Source organism: Vigna unguiculata, chromosome 1, assembly GCF_037176805.1.
Source record: "Vigna unguiculata cultivar grain cowpea cultivar isolate G323 ecotype 2 chromosome 1, ASM3717680v1, whole genome shotgun sequence".
Taxonomy (NCBI): Eukaryota; Viridiplantae; Streptophyta; class Magnoliopsida; order Fabales; family Fabaceae; genus Vigna; species Vigna unguiculata.
In genome coordinates, this window is record NC_140792.1 from 25044648 (window position 1) to 25064914 (window position 20267).

Below are 20267 nucleotides of genomic sequence, written 5' to 3' on the forward strand. Positions count from 1 at the left end.
GGAGAATATACTTGATAGAGAGATTGAACCATTGCATTTTTTTTCCTATTGTAATGCCAGCTTCTTCTAGCTCAAAAATGGCATTCCTTATTAAAACAACTTATCCTTATTATTAGCAAGTTAGGCTATTAATTAATGAAGCATATGAAAATAAAGGTATCATTTTGAGAAGTGCATAACGCTTGCTTGCAGCAGCTCCAAGAGAAAACCACTCATCATTAACATGTATGATGAGATTATGTACTTTTATAAAAGTTACTTTATAAGTTATGCTTAAAATTATCTTTGATTACTAAGAATAAAAAATCTTTACTTTGACCATCCTTGAAAATCAAAAGTCTAATCCATGTTTAAGAAGAAATAATTAATGCACACAAAAAACAACCAATGGATAATTAATGGAAAATTTCTTACTAACAGCCAGTGGATACTACTCCAATTGTGCCAAAGACAAAGCCTAAAACATTTTTAACTACAACAATAACATTGGATTATATATGAGAAAAAATATGGACAATTAGCTCTACATCAAGGATAACAACTTTGACATGTGGATTTGTGAACTGCTTTCGCTCTGCATCATCAGCCAAAGAATGGATGGAATTCAACTTTGTTTCCAACTTGCTAAGCAACATCTAATCAAGCTTTCTTGAAATGATTTTTTAGGAGAATCTACCTTTTTAAATGCCACCTAAAGGAAAGCAGAAAGAATAGCACACTATAATCAAATATCATTTAAATTAATGTACAATTATAAATAACAATCTTCCAGGCGTACTTGATAAAAAAGTAAATGTATCCATTACTTAGGATGAATTTTAAATTAGATGGATCCATAAAATAGTACAACAAAATGATAAAAAAACTACAGCTCTTGTGAAAACTATAACATGAAGTGAAAAGGCCAATCTTACAAAAGTTTATAAATTTCACTATAGAAAAAGATAAACATGGAATTTTCAATTACTACTAACCATCAAAGTAGGAAAGGTAGTGGAATACTAAATCTTCAGATTCTCATGGCGTTTGAAAGTAGTTTATATAAATACATCAAGTGCACATTATATATAGACAAATAGATAATTAATTACAGGAAAAAGATTACCTTCTTACATGAAATTGTTTGTCTAGAATTAACTTAAATCAGGTAAAAAGCATCATCAATTTAATTCATAAACCCTAAAATCACATAAACACAAAGAACTAAAACATAAGAGATAAATTAGCTTCAATAAATATATGTTTAAATTTATATCCCTTGTTCTATTCGTCCTGCTTTTGCTCTCCATTCTCGATATCCTTCTCATCTCATTGCACACTATAACAAAAAAAGAACATTTAATGGATATAAAAAAATTTAATGTATAACAGAATGTTAGGAATCCAAGTGTGAGTCTAAGTCCCACATTGACCAGAAATGAGAAAGTAGAGCACTATATAAGAATCAAGACCCATAAACCCATTGCCTTAAGGTTTTGGGTTGAGAGTGGTGTCAGTGTCTTATGTGGTTAGGCTCAAATCTCATTGGTGTTGTTCTCCCCAGTGAAACCCCCTCTGTAAAACCTGACAAGTGGTATCAGAGCCGATGGTTAATGCCGGCTCAGACGAGTGCACTATATAAGAATCAAGACCCATAAACCCATTGCCTTAAGGTTTTGGGTTGAGAGTGGTGTCAGTGTCTTATGTGGTTAGGCTCAAATCTCATTGGTGTTGTTCTCCCCAGTGAAACCCCCTCTGTAAAACCTGACACAGAACATAAAAAATAGTTTTAGAACAAACAAAAAAAGTATTAAACTGATATCGTCATGTACATACCTGGGCTAAAAGTTCCTCATCAGCCTGTATGTTGGCATCCAAGTTCTTGGTTGCGACTCCCTGCTCACTTTTATGAACATCATAATATACTCTTCCATAGGATCCCTCCCAAATCAGAGTATCTAGATCAAAGTTATATGTAACTTGTTGAGCTTTAACCGACTGAGTGCTCTCCTTTGCATAATTGAACTTATCACACTTTGTCAAATTCAATTTTTGTTTAAAATAAAATAAAAATTAAAACAATAAGGTATTTATATTGAAACTTTTCAATAACATATTACGTAATCAATCCAATTGACATGGAATTATCACTCAAACAATGCTTAAAGTGTAAGGACATTGGAGCCAACATAACATTAAAAAAAAAATTGCATGAATTTTGAACATAAGCAACAGGAAAAGATTATCATCTTAAAGTGAATATGTCACAACATATCTCATGAAATTGATATATCCTTTATTGGTCTATATTTGCTAAAAGAAAGCCTTTAAATTATGCATATCTTTGCATAAGTTTCATTCTTATCTGTTTTTATTTATTTTTTTCATCAAAAAATTAGTAAGATAGATAAAGATTACTAAAACATATATTACCTTTTGTTCAACCCATAATCATATGTTTACAAAACAATGGAAAAAAAAATAAGTTTATAAAAAGATAAACAAAATTACAACACCCAAATCAAGAAATGCATACAATCCAATAACTAAAATATAACAATAGAACAAACAACATTTAAGGAACGAACATTCAAGGAAGAGAAAAAAAATCCAAGTAAAAAATCATCTCCTTGATTCAAGTCTTCCAAGAGCATTTAGGTAATAGAAAAAAAATGTGGTAGGAAGTAATTTGGTATTGGTTTCTTCAAAGCGCATGTGTCCCTCTTGATTCTTACATTTCATCAAAATGTGAAAGTCAATTTTAAAAAAAGATTAGCACAAATAAATTTTCATGTCGACACACTATTTGCAGCAAGCAAAAGTAAAAGAAGCAAGCAAAAGTAAAAGAAGAATGAAAAATCATGTAAAAGTAGAGTTAGAAGAAGAATAAAAAAAACACTTAAAAACCATAAATAGCAAACATATCCTTGAATGCTTACCTCTCCATACAAAAGAAAATTAAACTTTAAAAAAATCCTCTTAAAAATTATTTTCGTCATGTTAGCTTCAAGATCGACTTTGGTCTTCAAAATTCTTGGATCTTCTCTTCAAAATCTCCTAAAAACTTTAGAAGAAAAAAAAAATCAAAGAACATGTCTTCAATCAATTTATTCAAACAAAAAAAAAACGTAAACACCTTTTTCGCTGTCGATCAAATAGAACAACATACCTATCAATCAAAAATTCTCTTCCGCCATCGCGGTAATGGTGGAGGTTCGAATGTGAACAGCTGGTCCATGCTTGATTTCTCTCTATATAGAAATGAAAAGGGACCAAGAGAACTTAGAGGAAAGAAGAAAGAAAGTGTATCTTGAAAAGACTCCAAACTCTTCTTCTACTGTAAAATACACAGACATCAATCAATCAGTCAAATGTTATTCGACAGAAATGAGCGGGAAACACACGCTCAAATTCAATTTACTGATACATACTTCAGTATTGACAGGGTAGAAAGAGAAAGGTAAAAACGTAGATTTTAACAAAAATCTAGACAGTAATGATAAAAACGTAAACTTTAACAAAGATCATCAAATAATGGTGAAGAAAGAAGAGAACTTTAACATCAAAACCCAAAACAAATAAACTAAATTGGACTTACAATAAAGCAAACGAAAACAACGACCAATGAAAAATAAAACAAAAAAATTACCTCATAATGCAGACAAAACCCAAACAGGCAAATAACAACGATAAAATTCAGTGGTACACTTTCAGGAAGACGATAATGTAGACTTTAACAAAAATCATCAAACAATGGTTAAGAAAGAAGACAACTTTAACATCAAAACCCAAAACAAATAAACTAAAGCAGGACTTACAATAAAGCAAAGGAAAACAACGGCCAAGGAAAAATAAAACATAAAAATCACCTGATGAAGCAAAGAAAACCCAAACAGCTAGGTCACAACAATAAAATTCAGTGGTACACTTTGAGGAAGACGACAACATAGACTTTAACAAAGATCATCAAACAATGGTCAAGAAAAAAGAAAACTTTAAGATGAAAAGCCAAAACAAATAAAGTAAAGATGGACTTACGATGAACCAAACCAAAACAACGACCAAGGAAAAATAAAACAAAGATATCACCTGATGAACCAAAAAAAACCCAAACAGCCAAATCACAACAAAAATATTCAGTGCTAGACTTTGAGGAAGATGACCATTGTATGCTTTGAACGTTGAGAGAGATAACCATGTGAAAGAATGCAGTGAAAATAGGAACGGGATATCACAAACACAAAACAAAATGTATCAATTCAGTGGAGTGTAATGGAAGCTGGCTGAAAAGTTGATTTAACTTCGAAAAGAAAGGTTTCAATCAAGCTACAGGAATAGGTGACACTGCAGTGGTACGTGAAAAAAAAAGAAATTGAAGATGAATCTGTAAAATGTCAAAAAAACCAACATAATGGACAGCTGTCGAGAATTTAAATATGGTATAAGGGTAATATTCCTATTAGTTTGGGTTCTTATATTTATAGTAGATGGGATGGCTTGGTCATAAAAAAATTATTTATATATTTATTTTTAAGTATTTAAATATTTAAATAATTTTTTAAGCAATTTATGAGATGACAATCACAGTAAAATCAAGAACTAATGTTTTTATCATGTTTACCACCAATATATGATGAATTATTTTCAAGAAAGTGTTCATATAGTCCAAGAAAACATGGCCAATATTACATTTTCTGTCATGCTATTCAACAAAATATAAATAAAAAAACTACATATTTTTGTAATGCTAATTTAGAAAAAATTGTTTATAAGACGGTTGCTTGAGTAATTTACTATAAAGATTATAATTAAATATAACTTTACAATCAAATTAATTAAACATTCAAACTATTTAAATATTATTGAGTAACATTCTAGCATTTAAAAATATGAAATTGTGAATATATATAATTAGTATTAGTAAATAATTATTAAAAAAATTGTAAAAAAAATATTGATGGGTTAAATGAGTCACCCACTTTTAAAAAAAATCATGTTGGCTTAGGAATTGAAATCTATTTTGACATTTTTAATTTTTGAAAATATTGAAGGGTTAAAAAGGTTAAATAAATAGGCTGATGAATAATGATTGTGGTTGAAAACATTTTTATTATTTTGTGTTTTCTCTAATCTCGTCGGTAATAAAATAAGGTATTTGGTGATAACACTTTCTTATACTGTTTGAAGGTTATTTTATGTGAAATTAAAATGATTTATTATGGTAAAATTTCGTTGTATACATGAGGGTCTTTTGTGTGTTGTATTGCTTCATTTTCTTTAGTCAATCCCTCTATCCGATTTTGAAACAATATTTAAACTGGTTGGAAAATCAAGTCAAAATGTTGTCATTATTATAATTAAAGAAAACAATTTTATATACTATATTTAATTTAAAAATTTTAGTGATTCTAAAAATGTAAAATATATTTTTATTTTAACTACAGATTACTTTTTATAATATTTTAAAAAGATTAATATTGTATAATAATTCGCTATTTTATAAAATTATGACTCAATATAGTCTATATATGTTAATTATTAGAATTTTGTTAATAAGAAGAGTTGAACAATCCATCACTCTTACCCTGCCTCATGTTATAACAATGTTATAACTCTTCTTTCTTTTTTATAACATTTTAAAAATTAAAAAATTGTAATCTTTTCAATTTTCTATGTCTTTCACTTTATTTCTTAAACTTCCAGTATAGATAAGAAAAAACTAAAAATAAATGTTGTTTTTCTATCGAATTCTGCAGAATTTAAAAAATAAAAAGTACGTTAAAAAAAACTGTGATAAAATATCTAAAAGAAAGGTAAAATGGTGACATTTGAATGATAAATGTATCATTAATTTATCTAGGCTTCATTCGTTCACTGGTCCTTCAATTTTCTTTCATCTTAATTTAATCTTAATTTTCTCAATTTGATTCAATTTGGTTCTGATTTTCTTTTCATCTTAATTTAGTTTTTATTTTCTCAATTTAATTCAATTTGGTTCTAATTTTCTTAAAAGTGATTCAATTTTGTCTTTACAGTTAGTTTTTCACAAACAGTGCTAAAATTATTGTCACATGTCAATTTATAATTTTTTTTAATTTCTTTTTAATTATTTCTTTAGATGTGTCATTTCACATTTGTGCTACGTGACATTGTTACATCATATTTTGCTACTATCACGTTACATTAAGTGTGTAACGTGACACAACTGTGAAGTGACATGTGTCAAAAAATAAAAATTCAAAAAGAAATTAAAAAAAATACAAATAGACATGTGACATCGACTTTAACACCGTTTGTAAAAAACAAACAGCAAGAACCAAAGTGAATCATTAAAAAAAAAATCAGTATCAAATTGAATTAGATTAAAAAAAAGATGACCAAATTAAGACAAAAGAAATTGAAAGACTAATGTGGCACTTTCCAACAAATACAAGAACCAAAAGATTAATTAAACATTTTATCTAATGAGTTGTATTAGTGAATATTGAAAGTTCTTGAACATTTTAGTAACTTAGAAACTTAAAAATTACGTTTAAATGGAGTATTCTTTTAGCATAATAAAATTTTAAGATGTTTTAAAATAAAATATATTGTTTAGATAGAAAATTTTGAAGGAACTAACATTTCAAATAAATATTGGATATTCGTACCGACTTGACTTTCTCTAAATAAGATTATCTTATATATTATTATAAACTATGACAAGATTAAAATCTCAAAGTCCATCAATAATTTGTTATCATATGAAAATTTATTAAAATAAAAAATAACAAACGAATATAAAGCATGTGGTATCACACAAAACTCATGATAAAAATTACACTTCACAAAACATAAACAAATTATATTTATGAAAAAATAAATAAATAAATACATGAAAATAAAACATTAAATCACTTATACGGTCCTCCTATGAATAAAATTTAAATTAGCTAACTTATCAGAATAATGATTCTTCTCACAAAAAACATGAAAAACTTTGAATTGTATATGCTTCCAAATGCAAGTGTAGACACCATCTCTCTCTGACTAACACAAAAAAGGCTTTCAATGTCGAATATTTTCGTCCTTTGGCGTTTGCCAAAACTCCAACATTGGATTGGGTGACGTCAAAATTGATGTCGGAAAATAAATTTGATGTCGTTTAACGTCAAGGTCTGTAGGGTTCGACGTTCCTTGACGTCAATTTTTGAAGAGTCCAACATCTAATTTGGCGGCAAATGAAGCAAACATACAGTAGATTTTGATATCTGGTGTGACATTGCCAAACATCAAAGGACACGTCAGGTAGTGCATTGTTTGACGTACATTGATGTTTGACAGTGTCACACCAGACGTCAAAATTTGTTGTTTTTTTTATTAATTCTTTCTGCATTTACAATTTTCCTATACCTAAAAATCAAAAAAATCCAGATATTTCATAGATCATTCCATCGCAATTCTGGATTTACAGTTATATTAACACTAAAGTTGTCTAAACTATTACAATTAACACCGAACTAAATGTTTAAAAAAAAGTTCTAATGCTAGTGGACCAAACTCCATTGTTCCAATAAATATGTTGACCACTCTTGTCTTAGTGTTTGGATAATGTCATCTGATACTCTTGAACCATTGAAAAAATAATACAACTTCATTATGTATGAATATTGTCGCAATCAAAATCGCGACGGGATGACGAACCAAAAAAATAAAATTTGAAAAATAAAGAGTTTGGAGTCGCCACCATAGTTATTATATGAAACTATGGAAAACCATAAAAAAGAGCAAGGTCTGCAAAAAACCAGATTTTGGGTCCGGGAGTCGGTTACGTGTGGAGAAGGTATTAGCACCCCACAACGTCCATCCTAAGACGGTACCTTTAATTAAATATGCAAAACTTATGTGGTTTTTTCAAAATATTTAATTTTCCCCAAAAATATTAATAAAAGAATGTACAAAAAATAACAAAACTATTTTTTTTATTTTTTGGGCCCGACGAGGATTAATCCTCTCTCCTACGTATCTCCATGTGAATGGGGAATCAGGGTTACGTAGTTCTTTTTGAAAAAGTTATTTGAAAAATGATTTAATAAATATTTTTTAATAATTTTGAAAACTCTTACATTCAAATTTTTAGTATTATTTTATTATTGGTGTCATGCGACACGAGCGGCATGACCGACAATGAAAATAAATTCTTTTTTTTAATCTTTGATTTTTTTTTATCTTTTTAATCTTTTATAATTTTTCATTTTTTTAGTTATTTAAAACTGGATGTGGATGTCACTACGACGTGAGCAACCAGATAGATATTAAAAAGTAAATAAAGAAAACTATTTTTTTATTCTTAGATTGGTATATATTTTTTAGAAAAAAATAACGAAGTCTAAAATGGATGTCATGCAACGCGAGTGGTCGAGCAAACACCAAAGAAATAGGAATTTTTTTTTGTGATTTAAACAAAATAATGAAAATTAAAAAAAATAAATCAAAATAAAAAGAAACTAAAAATGACGTACCTTCTGCCTTTTTTTTTTCTTGCTTCCTTTTATAATATTTTTGTGTGTTTGTTTTTCAAGAGAGATAAAATGAGATGCGTCTGTATGAGTGGTAATGAGAGAGAAAGATAGATTATAGAGAATCTTCTTCTTCTTTTCTTACCTCCTTCAATATGTTTTTTTTTTTTTGAAAGAGAGATGATAGAGGAGGTGTGTATGTGGGAGTGATGATGGGAAAGAAGTAGAGAAGTGTAGAGAATTTTTTTTTTAATCTTTTTCATATGACAAACTACGTATTTATATTCACATATTGCAATATCAATGCAATCTCAACCTTAATTGTAATGAACAATATAAGGAAAGAATTGGTCATGATAGCAGCACATTATGGGGATCACATCATAGCAAATCATAACACAAAATCAATTAAAATCAGTAATATTGATTCTAATTATATGAAGAGATATTGCTTTTAATTATTAGAATCATATCACTAATCTCTTATCAGAACAAAGGTTGTAGAAGATATGTTGAGTTGTTGGGCTCATGAAGAGGAGTGTGATAACAAAATAGGCTCTTCCTTTTTTTTTTTCTTTTTTTCATCTCTCTTTTTTTTTTTTCTTTTTTTTTCCCTAAAATTAAAGTTTGAAAAATCTTTCAAGAAAATTTTGTTTCACATTTTTTTATTATTTATTTATTTATTTATTTATTTTATTTTTTTGAAAATAAATTTATTCACCCGGACGAAATTGGGTGTTGACAAATATCATTACTTAAAGTTTGATATCATTTATATAATATGTGAAAGGTATATATATTATTACCTCTATCAAAGCATCATTAATTGCAGTTCGAATGATTTTTCTTATTCAAGACATGACATAATACTTACATTTCCATGAATCTTCTTGCTTGTTACACTAAACATGACAAAGAAAATAATCACATGTCAAGGTCATAAGTTAACCCGCAAAAATTAATAACTTGCTAAATTAATAAGTTCCAACCTTTGGGTATAATACCTTAATCTGTTGTGCTCTAGGCTTACCCAAAATTCTAATTAAATTTTGAAAATATAAAATATAGGTTAGTTATACTATAGCTAAGTAGATGATATGAAAAAAAGTAATACTTAATCTTGTAATATGTTTTTCAAAAGCAAATTTAATCTCCTAATGCATTGAATAAAACCATAAAACAATGCATTGTGTTGGAATGATGATCAATAGTTGCTAATGGGACCTACCATCAATCACAAGTAGTTAGTCGAATAATAAATAATACTTTATAAAATATTACAAGCAATAAAACCTACCCATCAATGTGCGACACAAAGTAGATTTCTCTTTTTAACTCAACCATCCTTGTTTGCAAATAAAGTTTGATGTGCTCATGTGTGTTTCCAGAAGGTCCTAGGGTTGCTGAGCCAGGGGAAGAAGAGGAGTCATACAACGATAAGTGTAACGAGAAGCAAGTGCAGATCGAAACTGTTGTCGAGGGTGATGAACTAAGTCTCCTTGAAATTATTGGGTATGAGTGGGTACTGCATGAACTTAAGGATTTCGCCACCCGTTACCGATTGGGTAATGACTTGGGCTACTTCACCGAGCAACATGAAATATTTTGGGATGACGTCGAGGATGGTTCCCTTTGACTAAGGGTTTGTGTTGGCAATGAATGTGTGTGTCATAGGCGGGAAGGGTCACAACTAGACTTATTTTTTGTTTACGCTTGCTTCTTCACTGATCTGCACATCTAGCTCCTGTTTGAGGACTTCCACCTGGGGGTCCTGAGAGAACTGAATTTTGCATGCACCCAGATCCATCCGAACACTTGGGTGGCATTACAGGCGTTTGATATCTTGTGCCGGGTGATTGACCTTACACCAACCACCCACCTTTTCCTTGATCATCTTCGTCCCCGCTTTGCACAATCTCTACACTGCTTCTTACAAGGGTTTCAAGATTGATTTTTCCAAAGTCTCTATTAGTTGTAAGGGCCTCAATCTAAGGTTAATAGAGTTGTCTTTTCTACAAAAAATGGTCTCAATGTTCTAATTTCAAATTCGTTAGGTATTATCCACTTTAGAATTTGAAACTTCTTTTATGATTTTGTCTTTTAAATATGCTTCAAATGATTGAAGGGAGAAAATGTATTTAAATTAATTTTAACCTCAAGTTCTAAATAAAGAAACTATTAGATATATTATAACATATGAAACTTAAAACCTAACAAATATATATTATTTTTTGTTAAAAGATATCATATCATTTATAAATTTATGAAAAATAGTTTTTGACATTTTTTTACAAACTTGATAAAATTTCTATAAATAAAATTAAAACGGGTTAATTTTTTATTTTTTAATTAAAATGAAGTAATAAAATAATATTTTTTTAACTAAACAAGTAGTTTGTCAAATTTTATTAAAAAAAACTTTGTAAAAAATATCATTTCCCTAAATTTATTATTTTAAATTAAGAGCCCATGTACTTTTTGGTTTCCAACGATCATTCTTCTTTTATTTTTCCTACTACGGTGAGCACATTGTTCAAATTGCAACGCCCGCAAAACGTAAATGGGAATAACAAACCCTGTGCGTCATTTTAACAAACATCTTGCCAACCAAGTACTGGTGTTGGTAATCAAAGACCTTCCATTAGATGCGCACCCACCATCACCATCACCGTCACCGTCAGCTACGCCATGGACAGATGACGCTGTCACGGAAGTTCTCCGCTCCATCTCCCGCTACACCCTCCAATCACCTCGCTCCATTGGTCGCCAGAGCGGCTTCCGCCACCGCACCCCGCTGCGGCAGCGCAACCTCAACCTAGAACACAACAAGCTCTGCAACAACACCCTCGTCTTAGGTCCCGCCGCCCACCTAGACCCCTACAAGGTCTACCTCGGGCCCCTAAAAGCCCTCGAGTTCTTCCACTGGGTCGAAGCCCGCTTCGCCTTTGCCCACTCCGAAGCCACGTGCCGCGAGCTGGCATGCCTACTTGCCCGCGCCAGCACAACCAAGCCCCTCTGGAATTTCCTCAAACAATGCCCCTACGTGACCACCGCCACTGTCACGTGCGTCATCAAACTCCTCGGAGAACAAGGCCTCGCCGACGAAGCCTTGCTCACCTTCCACCGAATGAAACAGTTCCGCTGCAAACCCGATACCCATTCCTACAACGCGCTGATCCACGCGCTATGCTGCGTGGGGAACTTCACCAAGGCGCGTTTCCTTCTCCAGCAAATGGAGCTTCCCGGTTTCTGGTGCCCGCCAGACACCTTCACTTACACGATTCTCATAAGCTCTTATTGCCGCTACGGCAGGCTCACCGGCTGCAGGAAGGCCACGCGCAGGCGGATTTACGAGGCCGGGCGTCTCTTCCGGTGGATGCTTTTCAGAGGGTTGGTTCCCGATGTTGTGACTTACAATGCCCTAATTGATGGGTGCTGTAAGACTTTGCGCGTGGAGAGGGCTTTGGAGTTGTTCGATGATATGAAGACAAGGGGTGTTGTTCCGAACCGTGTTACTTATGGGTCTTTCATAAGGTACTATAGTGCTGTGAATGAGATTGATAAGGGTGTTGAGATGTTGAGGCAGATGCAGAGGTTGCGGCATGGAGTTCCCAGTTCGAGTTCATATACTCCCATCATTCACGCGCTTTGTGAAGCTGGGAGGGTTGTTGAGGCTTGGGGGTTTCTTGTTGAGTTGGTTGATGGCGGATCCGTGCCCAGAGAGTATACTTATGGGTTGGTTTGTGATGCGCTTCGCGCTGCCGGGGAGGGTGGCTTGTTATTGGAGGAGGATGGGGTGCACAAGAGAATAAAGGATGGCATATGGAATAGGTATAGGCAAATGATGAAGGTGAAACCTGTTATGGCTCGCAAGGGCTATCCAGAGATGGAGGAACCAGTTTGAGTTTGAATGCACAAATCTAATGTTGGGTTGAATTTCTATTTGAATTTGGGTCGTGCTGCTTGTGAAGTCAATCCGGAATGTGGTTATCTTGAAATGATTGTTATTGATTCTTCTGATGCAGGTATTCCATTTGACATTGTACCACTGTTTTGCTTTCAAAACATGTCACCTTTATAAGTTGACATATCATGTATATTTAGTCCAAATAACATGTTAGTGATTTAACATCTGGCATAGATTTAGAATACGAGTAATATTTCCTTCAAAATATGAGTTTCATTTTGCACTGGAGTAACTCCATGTTTAGGCATTAGTTAGTTACAGTAGCATAGTGATATATATAATTTTAAGCTATAGCAATTTCAGCAATGCCTTTTTTTTTGGTTGCTGAATTTTCCTGTTCATCTGATCAGCGGCACCTAATTGGAAAACCAGTTTGTGTTGATGTCGCTAGTGTTGAATTTACTTGCTTATTTTCCTCTATTACCACCAGTGTCTTACAAAATTGGTAAACCAGTTTGTGTTGATGTTGCTAGTGTTGCATAGTCTTCTTTCGTATTACTATATCGGTAACAATGTAAAACATGACTTATCTTTGTCCATCCCTAGCAGTTTTCAACATTCTCCAATGGAGTGATGCATACGTAACTGACAGAGTAAAAATGATAAGGTAATGAAATGGATGGAATCCGAACCATACGTAACTAAGATTTAATCTTTAGTGTTGCATACGGATTTAATCACAATTGGCTGTTTGCCTAATTTTCAGCGTTGTACTGATGGGAGCTACTTATTAAGTTGATCTCCTGACTGACTACTCAAAAAAGATTGTTGACTCCATAATGCCTTTAGATAACTGGAAATAGAAGGCTGTATCGTCAAAATAAGATTCTTAGATCCTGTGCAGAGGGATTGGAGACTATGTTTTCTCTAATGATCGGTACCTTCGTTTTCGGCATGTTTTAGAAGGTTGTATGCTCTCTACTTTTTTCATCTAAAAAAATTAGTTTTCAAACTGAGATGCTAGCCAATTGTACTTGCTTTTTTTTCTTTTATGGTTTTTCTAGAACCGTGACTAATAGCCTATGTTATGCAGATGGTCACAAATTTGAAGCTCTGTAAACTTATTTGCTGAAGTTGATACGCAGTTGATACAATGCCGAAGTAAGAGGGATTGAAGCTCTGTAAACTTATGATTTTTAGCTTGCTTATTTGGCACAAGTTGGGGCTAATCATATGTTGCGACTAGTGTCATGTGAAGAGAAGGTTATAATACCCCTGAATATGCCACTAGTGGAAAATTAACGACGAGACTTGATATTTACTTTTGTGGGATAGTGCTCTAATGTAATTTTTTATACATGAAGAATAGTATTTTCATTACTGTAGAGGATCGTTCCCATTCATTACGACCTGGGATGGTCGCAGGTTTTCTGATAGATTCCCCTTCAATTCGTTTTACACTTCCACCTTTTCATTATACTTATTTTTTATTTTTCTACTGGAAACAAACTGAGTTTAGTTATTTGCTATAACTTCATCTACTTCTCATTTCTGCCATCTTAACTCCTTTAATACTAAACAATGTTTTGATTAAAATTATGCATACCAAATACAAATTAAAATTATGCATTTTAAAATTTAATTATATAAATTTTGAATTAGAAAGATTCTGATATAGTCCCCACTATTTTTCATATTAAAATAATAATTATATATATATATATATATATATATATATATATATATATATATATATATATATATATATATATATATATATATATATATATATATATAATGAAGAACCATAAGACTGAATTACCTAGATGCTTGCGCCCATAAGAAATCACGAAGTCATCCATTAATGGTAATGGAACTCTGCGCAAAATTTCCTCCTATAATATGAGTTACTATCCCTTGATTACTTATACTATCCCAAACATCTGACTGCATTTTCCAACTAAAATGAAATATATATATATATATATATATATATTAGCGTCGAAAAAGATAGAGAATTTGCAGATGAAATATTAATGATTTTTGAGAAAGAATTAAATGCATTTGTCATTTAATTATAGTAAAATTGAAGGTTAAGATGAAAAATAAACTATTTTCGCTAATTTTGAAGTAAATGAATTCCTATTTATTTATTTATTAAAATTATATATTTTTTATAAAACCTTTTTTTAAGGAAAAATCTATTATAAAAAGGTTACTTTATTTAAGAAAACTTACTTTATTCTAAGAAATCTGTAATGCATATTTCCTTTTCTTCTTATTCTTTTCTATCTCTGTTATTCTCTTAAGAATTCCTTTTCTGTCTTTTATCTTAATTTTTTTCTCCAATTTTTTTTCTTTCAAAATCTAATAACACCTTATAATAACCGAGAAATTAAGAATAATTTCTAATCGATTTCTGTTGACAACAAAGTTGATTTTTGATACAGTAAGAGTGCCATACCGTAAAACACCTACCACTGACATCAGATAGGATCTTAAAACATATCAACACCAAGCTTGGCTAACTTGCAATTAGATCCTGTAAGAGAAGAAATCAAACGAGCTTGTGCCAGATGTTTTATGAAGCAGATCTTAAAATATTTTTGGTTTGAGTCGTGGCAGGTAGATATGTTATTTTAAGGTTAAGAAGATAATCAAGTTGATTGAAGTTTTTACAAAAGAAAATGTTGTATAAAACTTGGTTGTAATATATTGAGTCGGAGTAACAAAACTATCGGTTATTATCATGTCATCAACATAGTGGAGAGAAAGTTTGAAAATAAAAACCATAGAGTTGATGAAATCCTTTTCCACTGGACATGCTTTGTAGTGATACTAAAAGTCCTATGTATTTTTGTACATTGCAGCCAACCAAATAGTATCTTTAAGTGCTTGCTTGACACTTGTAGGTTCAAACTGAGAGAGAAACAATGAGGAAGATCTAGTTTCCGGTGACAATATCAAATATAGACTGAGATGCATGAGGGACAATAACAGAAGCAAAAAGGAGTAGTGCTAGATTCATGTGTCATAGAAGTAACTAAATAATCAATGTTTCGTAACTAAATCTAATTGAAGAACAGCACAAACAGGAATTGATCTAAGTTTTATTATTTAACAATCCCTTTTCAACAACTAATCCAGATATAAACTTAATGATTAAACATCCTCTGACAGATAAATGATTGAAAAGAATAATAAAAACTTTGTTTTTCAACCTATGTTGTATTTGTAACACAAACACTTATTTTAGGAGCAAACTATGGTAAATTAGTGATATGCCTCCATCATTTGACATAAATAGCAAACAACAAGTAATAAACAAGAAATTGATTGCTGGAAACAAAGAATATTACTTTGGTAACTAGTAAGCCAGACATCAACATAAAGAACTAACATCTAGGTGTGTAGGTCTGTAGCATATAAAAATTCACCGTTTGTTGGAGCCTAAAACGTGAGTCACTCCTAAGTCCCACATAGATTATAGTAGATAACAGCCACCTGACGTTCTTGCATAAAAGGAACCTCCTGCCATTGAAAGACTCATACCTTTCTCGGCCTTTTGGCTAAGATCAAGTGTAGTATCTGTTCTTATCAGTTTAATATCTGATATGTGGGCCAATGGTCCACACGATATTAAATTAATTTTTTAATGGGGAAGATCCATAACAGTAGCTTGCTACTGGGTTCTTCAAGTGTTGCCCTTGTGTTGCACTATAACATGGCCTGGCACACCCTCCAATCTAGTTCTTTATTTGTCTTTATTACTTTACTATGTTTTAAGAAATCCAAATTTTGTTTGGGTGAATTGATTGTGTATTGCACTTTACTATATGAAATTATAAAATATAATAGGTTTTCTTTAGAACTTACAAATAGTCTCTTCCATTTTTACACTTTAGAAAATGAAGGTATTAATTATAATCGAAATCCAAAACTTATAATTAATAAATATGATACATTTTATTTTTCATGAATTATTCATATGCATTTATATTTATGGAAGAATAAAATGATTTTATAGTAGAATTTATACTATTATCTAGAAAAATATTTGCAATTAGTAGGTTTTGTTATAAGGTGAGGTAAATAAAAATTGTGTTGGTAGTTAATCAGTCCCTTCAAATTGACAGATATAATTATTAGTATTCTTGTTACGGAATGTAGTCAAATATCGAAGTAACTTACAGTTTATAGTCCCTCAAAAACAGTGTATGCATAGAGATAAGTTAATGGCTGAACCATGGAGTGTTATTTATTTGATTTTGATTATTTATATATATATATATATATATATATATATATATATATATATATATATATATATATATATATATATATATGTATATATATATATAATTTGATAATTTTTTTTTAATTTTAAATTATATCATTTTACAACTGATATTTAAAATAATGTAATATTAAATTTCTAATTCAAGACATAATTATAAAAGAACTAATTTCTAAATAACTTTTTAGTGGCAGATTTTTAAATAAAAAGTTTAATAGAACTTGATTAACATATTTGAATTTATTCATGAAGTCAAATGAGTTTTGTGGTATAAGAATAAAAGATGTGTATTCTAGTTTACATTTGCTACTTGATTTTGATTAAAATGTAATTGATTAAAAATTTTGACGGTTATTACTCTCATATTAAATTTATTTTCTCTAAAGAAATATTTAATTCCTTGTGGACTTTTTCCAATTTTTAAGTACAAAATTAGGGTATATTTGTCAAAAAATAAAACAAAATTATAGTCCATATAAAGCTTTGTTGAATTTATTATAGTACTTGTTTTAGTTCATATATAAAGCTTTGTTGAATTTATTAACAAAAGATTTTGGCATTCACTTCAAAATTAGGTGTTTGCTATAGGCCAAAGACAAAAATCAATCAGAATCTCTCTTGATTCAAAATTTATGACTATCTTTAGGCCAAAATCAGAATCTATATAGAAGATAAAGATTACAAAGGTAATAATAGAAGATAAAGATACAAAGATAATAACCACATATAAGATCTCCCTTATTGTTAATAAAATTTAAACTAAATATAGAAAAAATTTAGGCTCAATTCCTGGCCATAAACTTTAGGTTGGTTTTTGGATGTTTAATATCCATCTTCAACTATCAGGTAGGGCCCTAGATAACAGGGATGATACTCATTCCTTCAACCTTGAATCTTTAGTTTTTTGAGATAAAAGGGTATTATAACCTGCGCACCATCTTCTAGTATCAAATTAACCCTTTACTTTTCTTCTCACCATCTTTAGTTAAGTTTCTCCTTTTTTGTTAAATTTGGCTTCAGTCTCTAACTGCTTAATAATTCATGGTCTGATTTACTTTACCTACAAAATAAACAACTTATAAGTTTTGTTTTAACTAACCAACAAATAGCCCTCCGTTCGTGTTGAGCTTGATTTAAACTGACCTTTTAGGCTAGCTTCCAGCCAAGCTCAGTTAATTACTTTAAACGGCGTGCCCGGCCCCAAGACGAGCTTGGAGTTTCTTTAGTCTATCATATGCCTATAATGTTTCAATAGAGAAAAATGGTGAAGTCAAATACAAAGTAACTTTGAAAAGTCGAGAATAATGCTCAGTGACCACTTAACACCTTTCATTAAGGCCTTTCAGTAATAAAGAAAGTAATCTGAGTAATAAGAAAATTAATTAAATAAGTTAAGATATTTGCTAATCTGTGAATGTATATTTAAACTTAAACAATATGATATATATTTTAGAAAATAATAATTTTTTTATGAAGGTTGTTGTCCTTTTCAATTTTTTTTTATAGACAAAATGAATTATTTCATTAAGTTTGTATATTTATTAAATTTATGATAAGTTTGTAGATTTATTATGTTTATGATTGTGAATTTTAGATAATGCAAGAAAAAGATAATTATTTACGAGATTATCAAATTATCTTTATGGACATTATGTATTTAAAGGTTTTGAACAATTTTATGGTTACCTCTTTCTTAACGAGAAAAATAGAGACGCACATTAAATTTTGATGGTTGCTCTCCTTCTCTTGGTGGTTGGAGTTGTTTACGTTTTCTTCTGAAGGTTGTCGTATCGTCTCATTCTCCCGCCTTACCTCCTCGATGCATTGCATAATCTGCTACATGGTGTTCTTGCTTGAGTGGAGTTGGAATCAAGTTTTACAGAGACCCTATGATGGACGCCAATTACTCCATTCAAAAAGGTATTATTGACCATCAATAGTAGTGATCCTAAGTCCCGTGTATTTTTCTACATTGGAGCCAACCAAATAGTATCTTTAAGTGCTTGCTTCACACTTGTAGGTTCAAACTAAGACAGAAACAACATGGATGTATTGGGTTTAAAAATACTATACTTAAATCAGAGGATGATGAGTGAGGTGTATCAGGGATAAGAATATATGCAAAAGGAGTAGTGCTAGATTGATATATCATAGAAATAATTATGTATAATTACTAATTTAGTTCTCTAATTTTTTGGTTTAGTTCATTTTGGTCCCTTTATTATTTTTTGGTTTAATTTAGTCATTCAATTATGTAAGAAAGGTTCAATTTGATAATTTCTATTAAGTTGAAGTTAATATCATATTCATATATAACATGTGTTAATTAGTGAAATTTCAATTTTTAATTTTTTTTTAAATATATAAACTGCCACATGTCAGGTTATAGTCGTGTCACGTGACATGTGACAGCAGTAGTGGTTGTTTTCAATTTAGTCCTCTATTTAAATTTTTATTCAATTTAGTTGCTTATTTTTTAAAACAATCTAATTTTGTCCTCTTCAAGTTGAGACCAAATTAGTGTATAAGCTTAATTATAACTTATAAATACATTTTAAAATAATATTTTACAATTTACACATCAAATCACTCTACCTAAAGTACATTTGTAATTTTTTACGTTCATAAATTATATTTAAGTAATTAATATAACATTTAGATAATTTTGTAGTGGTGTAAGTGTGAGACTTTAGTATAAATACTGACTCAGAATTTTGAAAAAATTTAATGTACAAGAAAAAAAAATTACCATAAAGAAATCTATGTTCATTAAACAGAACATCCTCGAAAGATATATTTTTTCTCTGGATGATAGACATTTCTAATCTGTGTAATTAAGAATACCGTAAGAAAAAACACTCTTCTACCTTAAAATCAAGTTTATGAGGCTATAAAAAAGAGAAGTAAGCACAACCAAATGTTTTCAGAAAATAGAAGTCCGAATCTTAATTAAAGAGAGCAGAATATAGAATTACAAAACTTAGAAGTTATAGGAAACCTATTTATAAGATATATAGCAATGATAAAAGTATAATCACAAAACTTTAAAGAAACAGAAGTATAATGCAATAAAGTGAGACTCAAATCAACAATACGTTTATGTTTCATTTCATCAGCATTACTTTGATGATGTATAAGAGGACAAATGAGTATGTAATTTATACCATAACAGGCTAAGAATTTTGTAAAGGGACAGTAGGTGTTTAATTAATTATACGTAAAAATGAATTTTTAAATTTATATTAAATTATTAAATAAACATACTAAATATAAATTTTAATGTATAAAATTTAATATATTTAATTTTAATCTTAAAATATAGAATATAAATGTAAGGTTCTATTTTAATTCAGGATTTTGGGTTCCACCCTTAGTAAGAAGGGACCCAAGTTAGCCACATATTTCTTATTTATAAAACTTTTCAGTTCCTCACTCTAGCTTCTTCTCTCTACGCTCCCCATCTTCTCTCAAACTCATCCCTTCCAGTCATTGTTCCACATATTTTCTTCGATTCTAACTCAGTTTTTACCACTTCTCGAGGCAAAGACTGTAAATGGGAATTTTACGGATTTCTCATCAGAACGAA

The 20267-nt window shown here is 30.5% G+C and overlaps 1 protein-coding gene, 1 long non-coding RNA gene and 1 other non-coding gene across 4 annotated transcripts; 2 read left to right on the forward strand and 1 right to left on the reverse strand.

Moving 5' to 3' along the window:
• Window positions 1-385: 385 nt before the first annotated feature.
• LOC114181671 (uncharacterized) lies at window positions 386-4337 on the reverse strand. The gene is made up of 4 exons (XR_014996805.1): window positions 3149-4337; window positions 2919-3043; window positions 1816-1937; window positions 386-1318 (listed from the first exon to the last, which is right to left on the reverse strand). It is a non-coding gene; the product is annotated as an uncharacterized LOC114181671 (long non-coding RNA).
• Window positions 4338-10981: 6644 nt separating this feature from the next.
• LOC114175509 (Pentatricopeptide repeat (PPR) superfamily protein) lies at window positions 10982-13844 on the forward strand. 2 transcript variants are annotated; one of them, XM_028060275.2, is made up of 4 exons: window positions 10982-12502; window positions 12991-13051; window positions 13151-13350; window positions 13478-13844. In XM_028060275.2, the coding sequence occupies exon 1, from the start codon at window positions 11038-11040 to the stop codon at window positions 12379-12381; it is 1344 nt and encodes a 447-aa protein (XP_027916076.1). In that variant the 5' UTR covers window positions 10982-11037; the 3' UTR covers window positions 12382-12502; window positions 12991-13051; window positions 13151-13350; window positions 13478-13844. The 2 variants fall into 2 exon arrangements, with proteins under 2 accessions (XP_027916076.1, XP_027916069.1); XM_028060268.2 differs by having other exon boundaries at window positions 10983-12502; window positions 12994-13051.
• Window positions 13845-15932: 2088 nt separating this feature from the next.
• Window positions 15933-16127, forward strand: LOC114165488 (U2 spliceosomal RNA). The gene has a single exon (XR_003599718.2). It is a non-coding gene; the product is annotated as a U2 spliceosomal RNA (small nuclear RNA).
• The last annotated feature ends 4140 nt before the right edge of the window (window positions 16128-20267 follow it).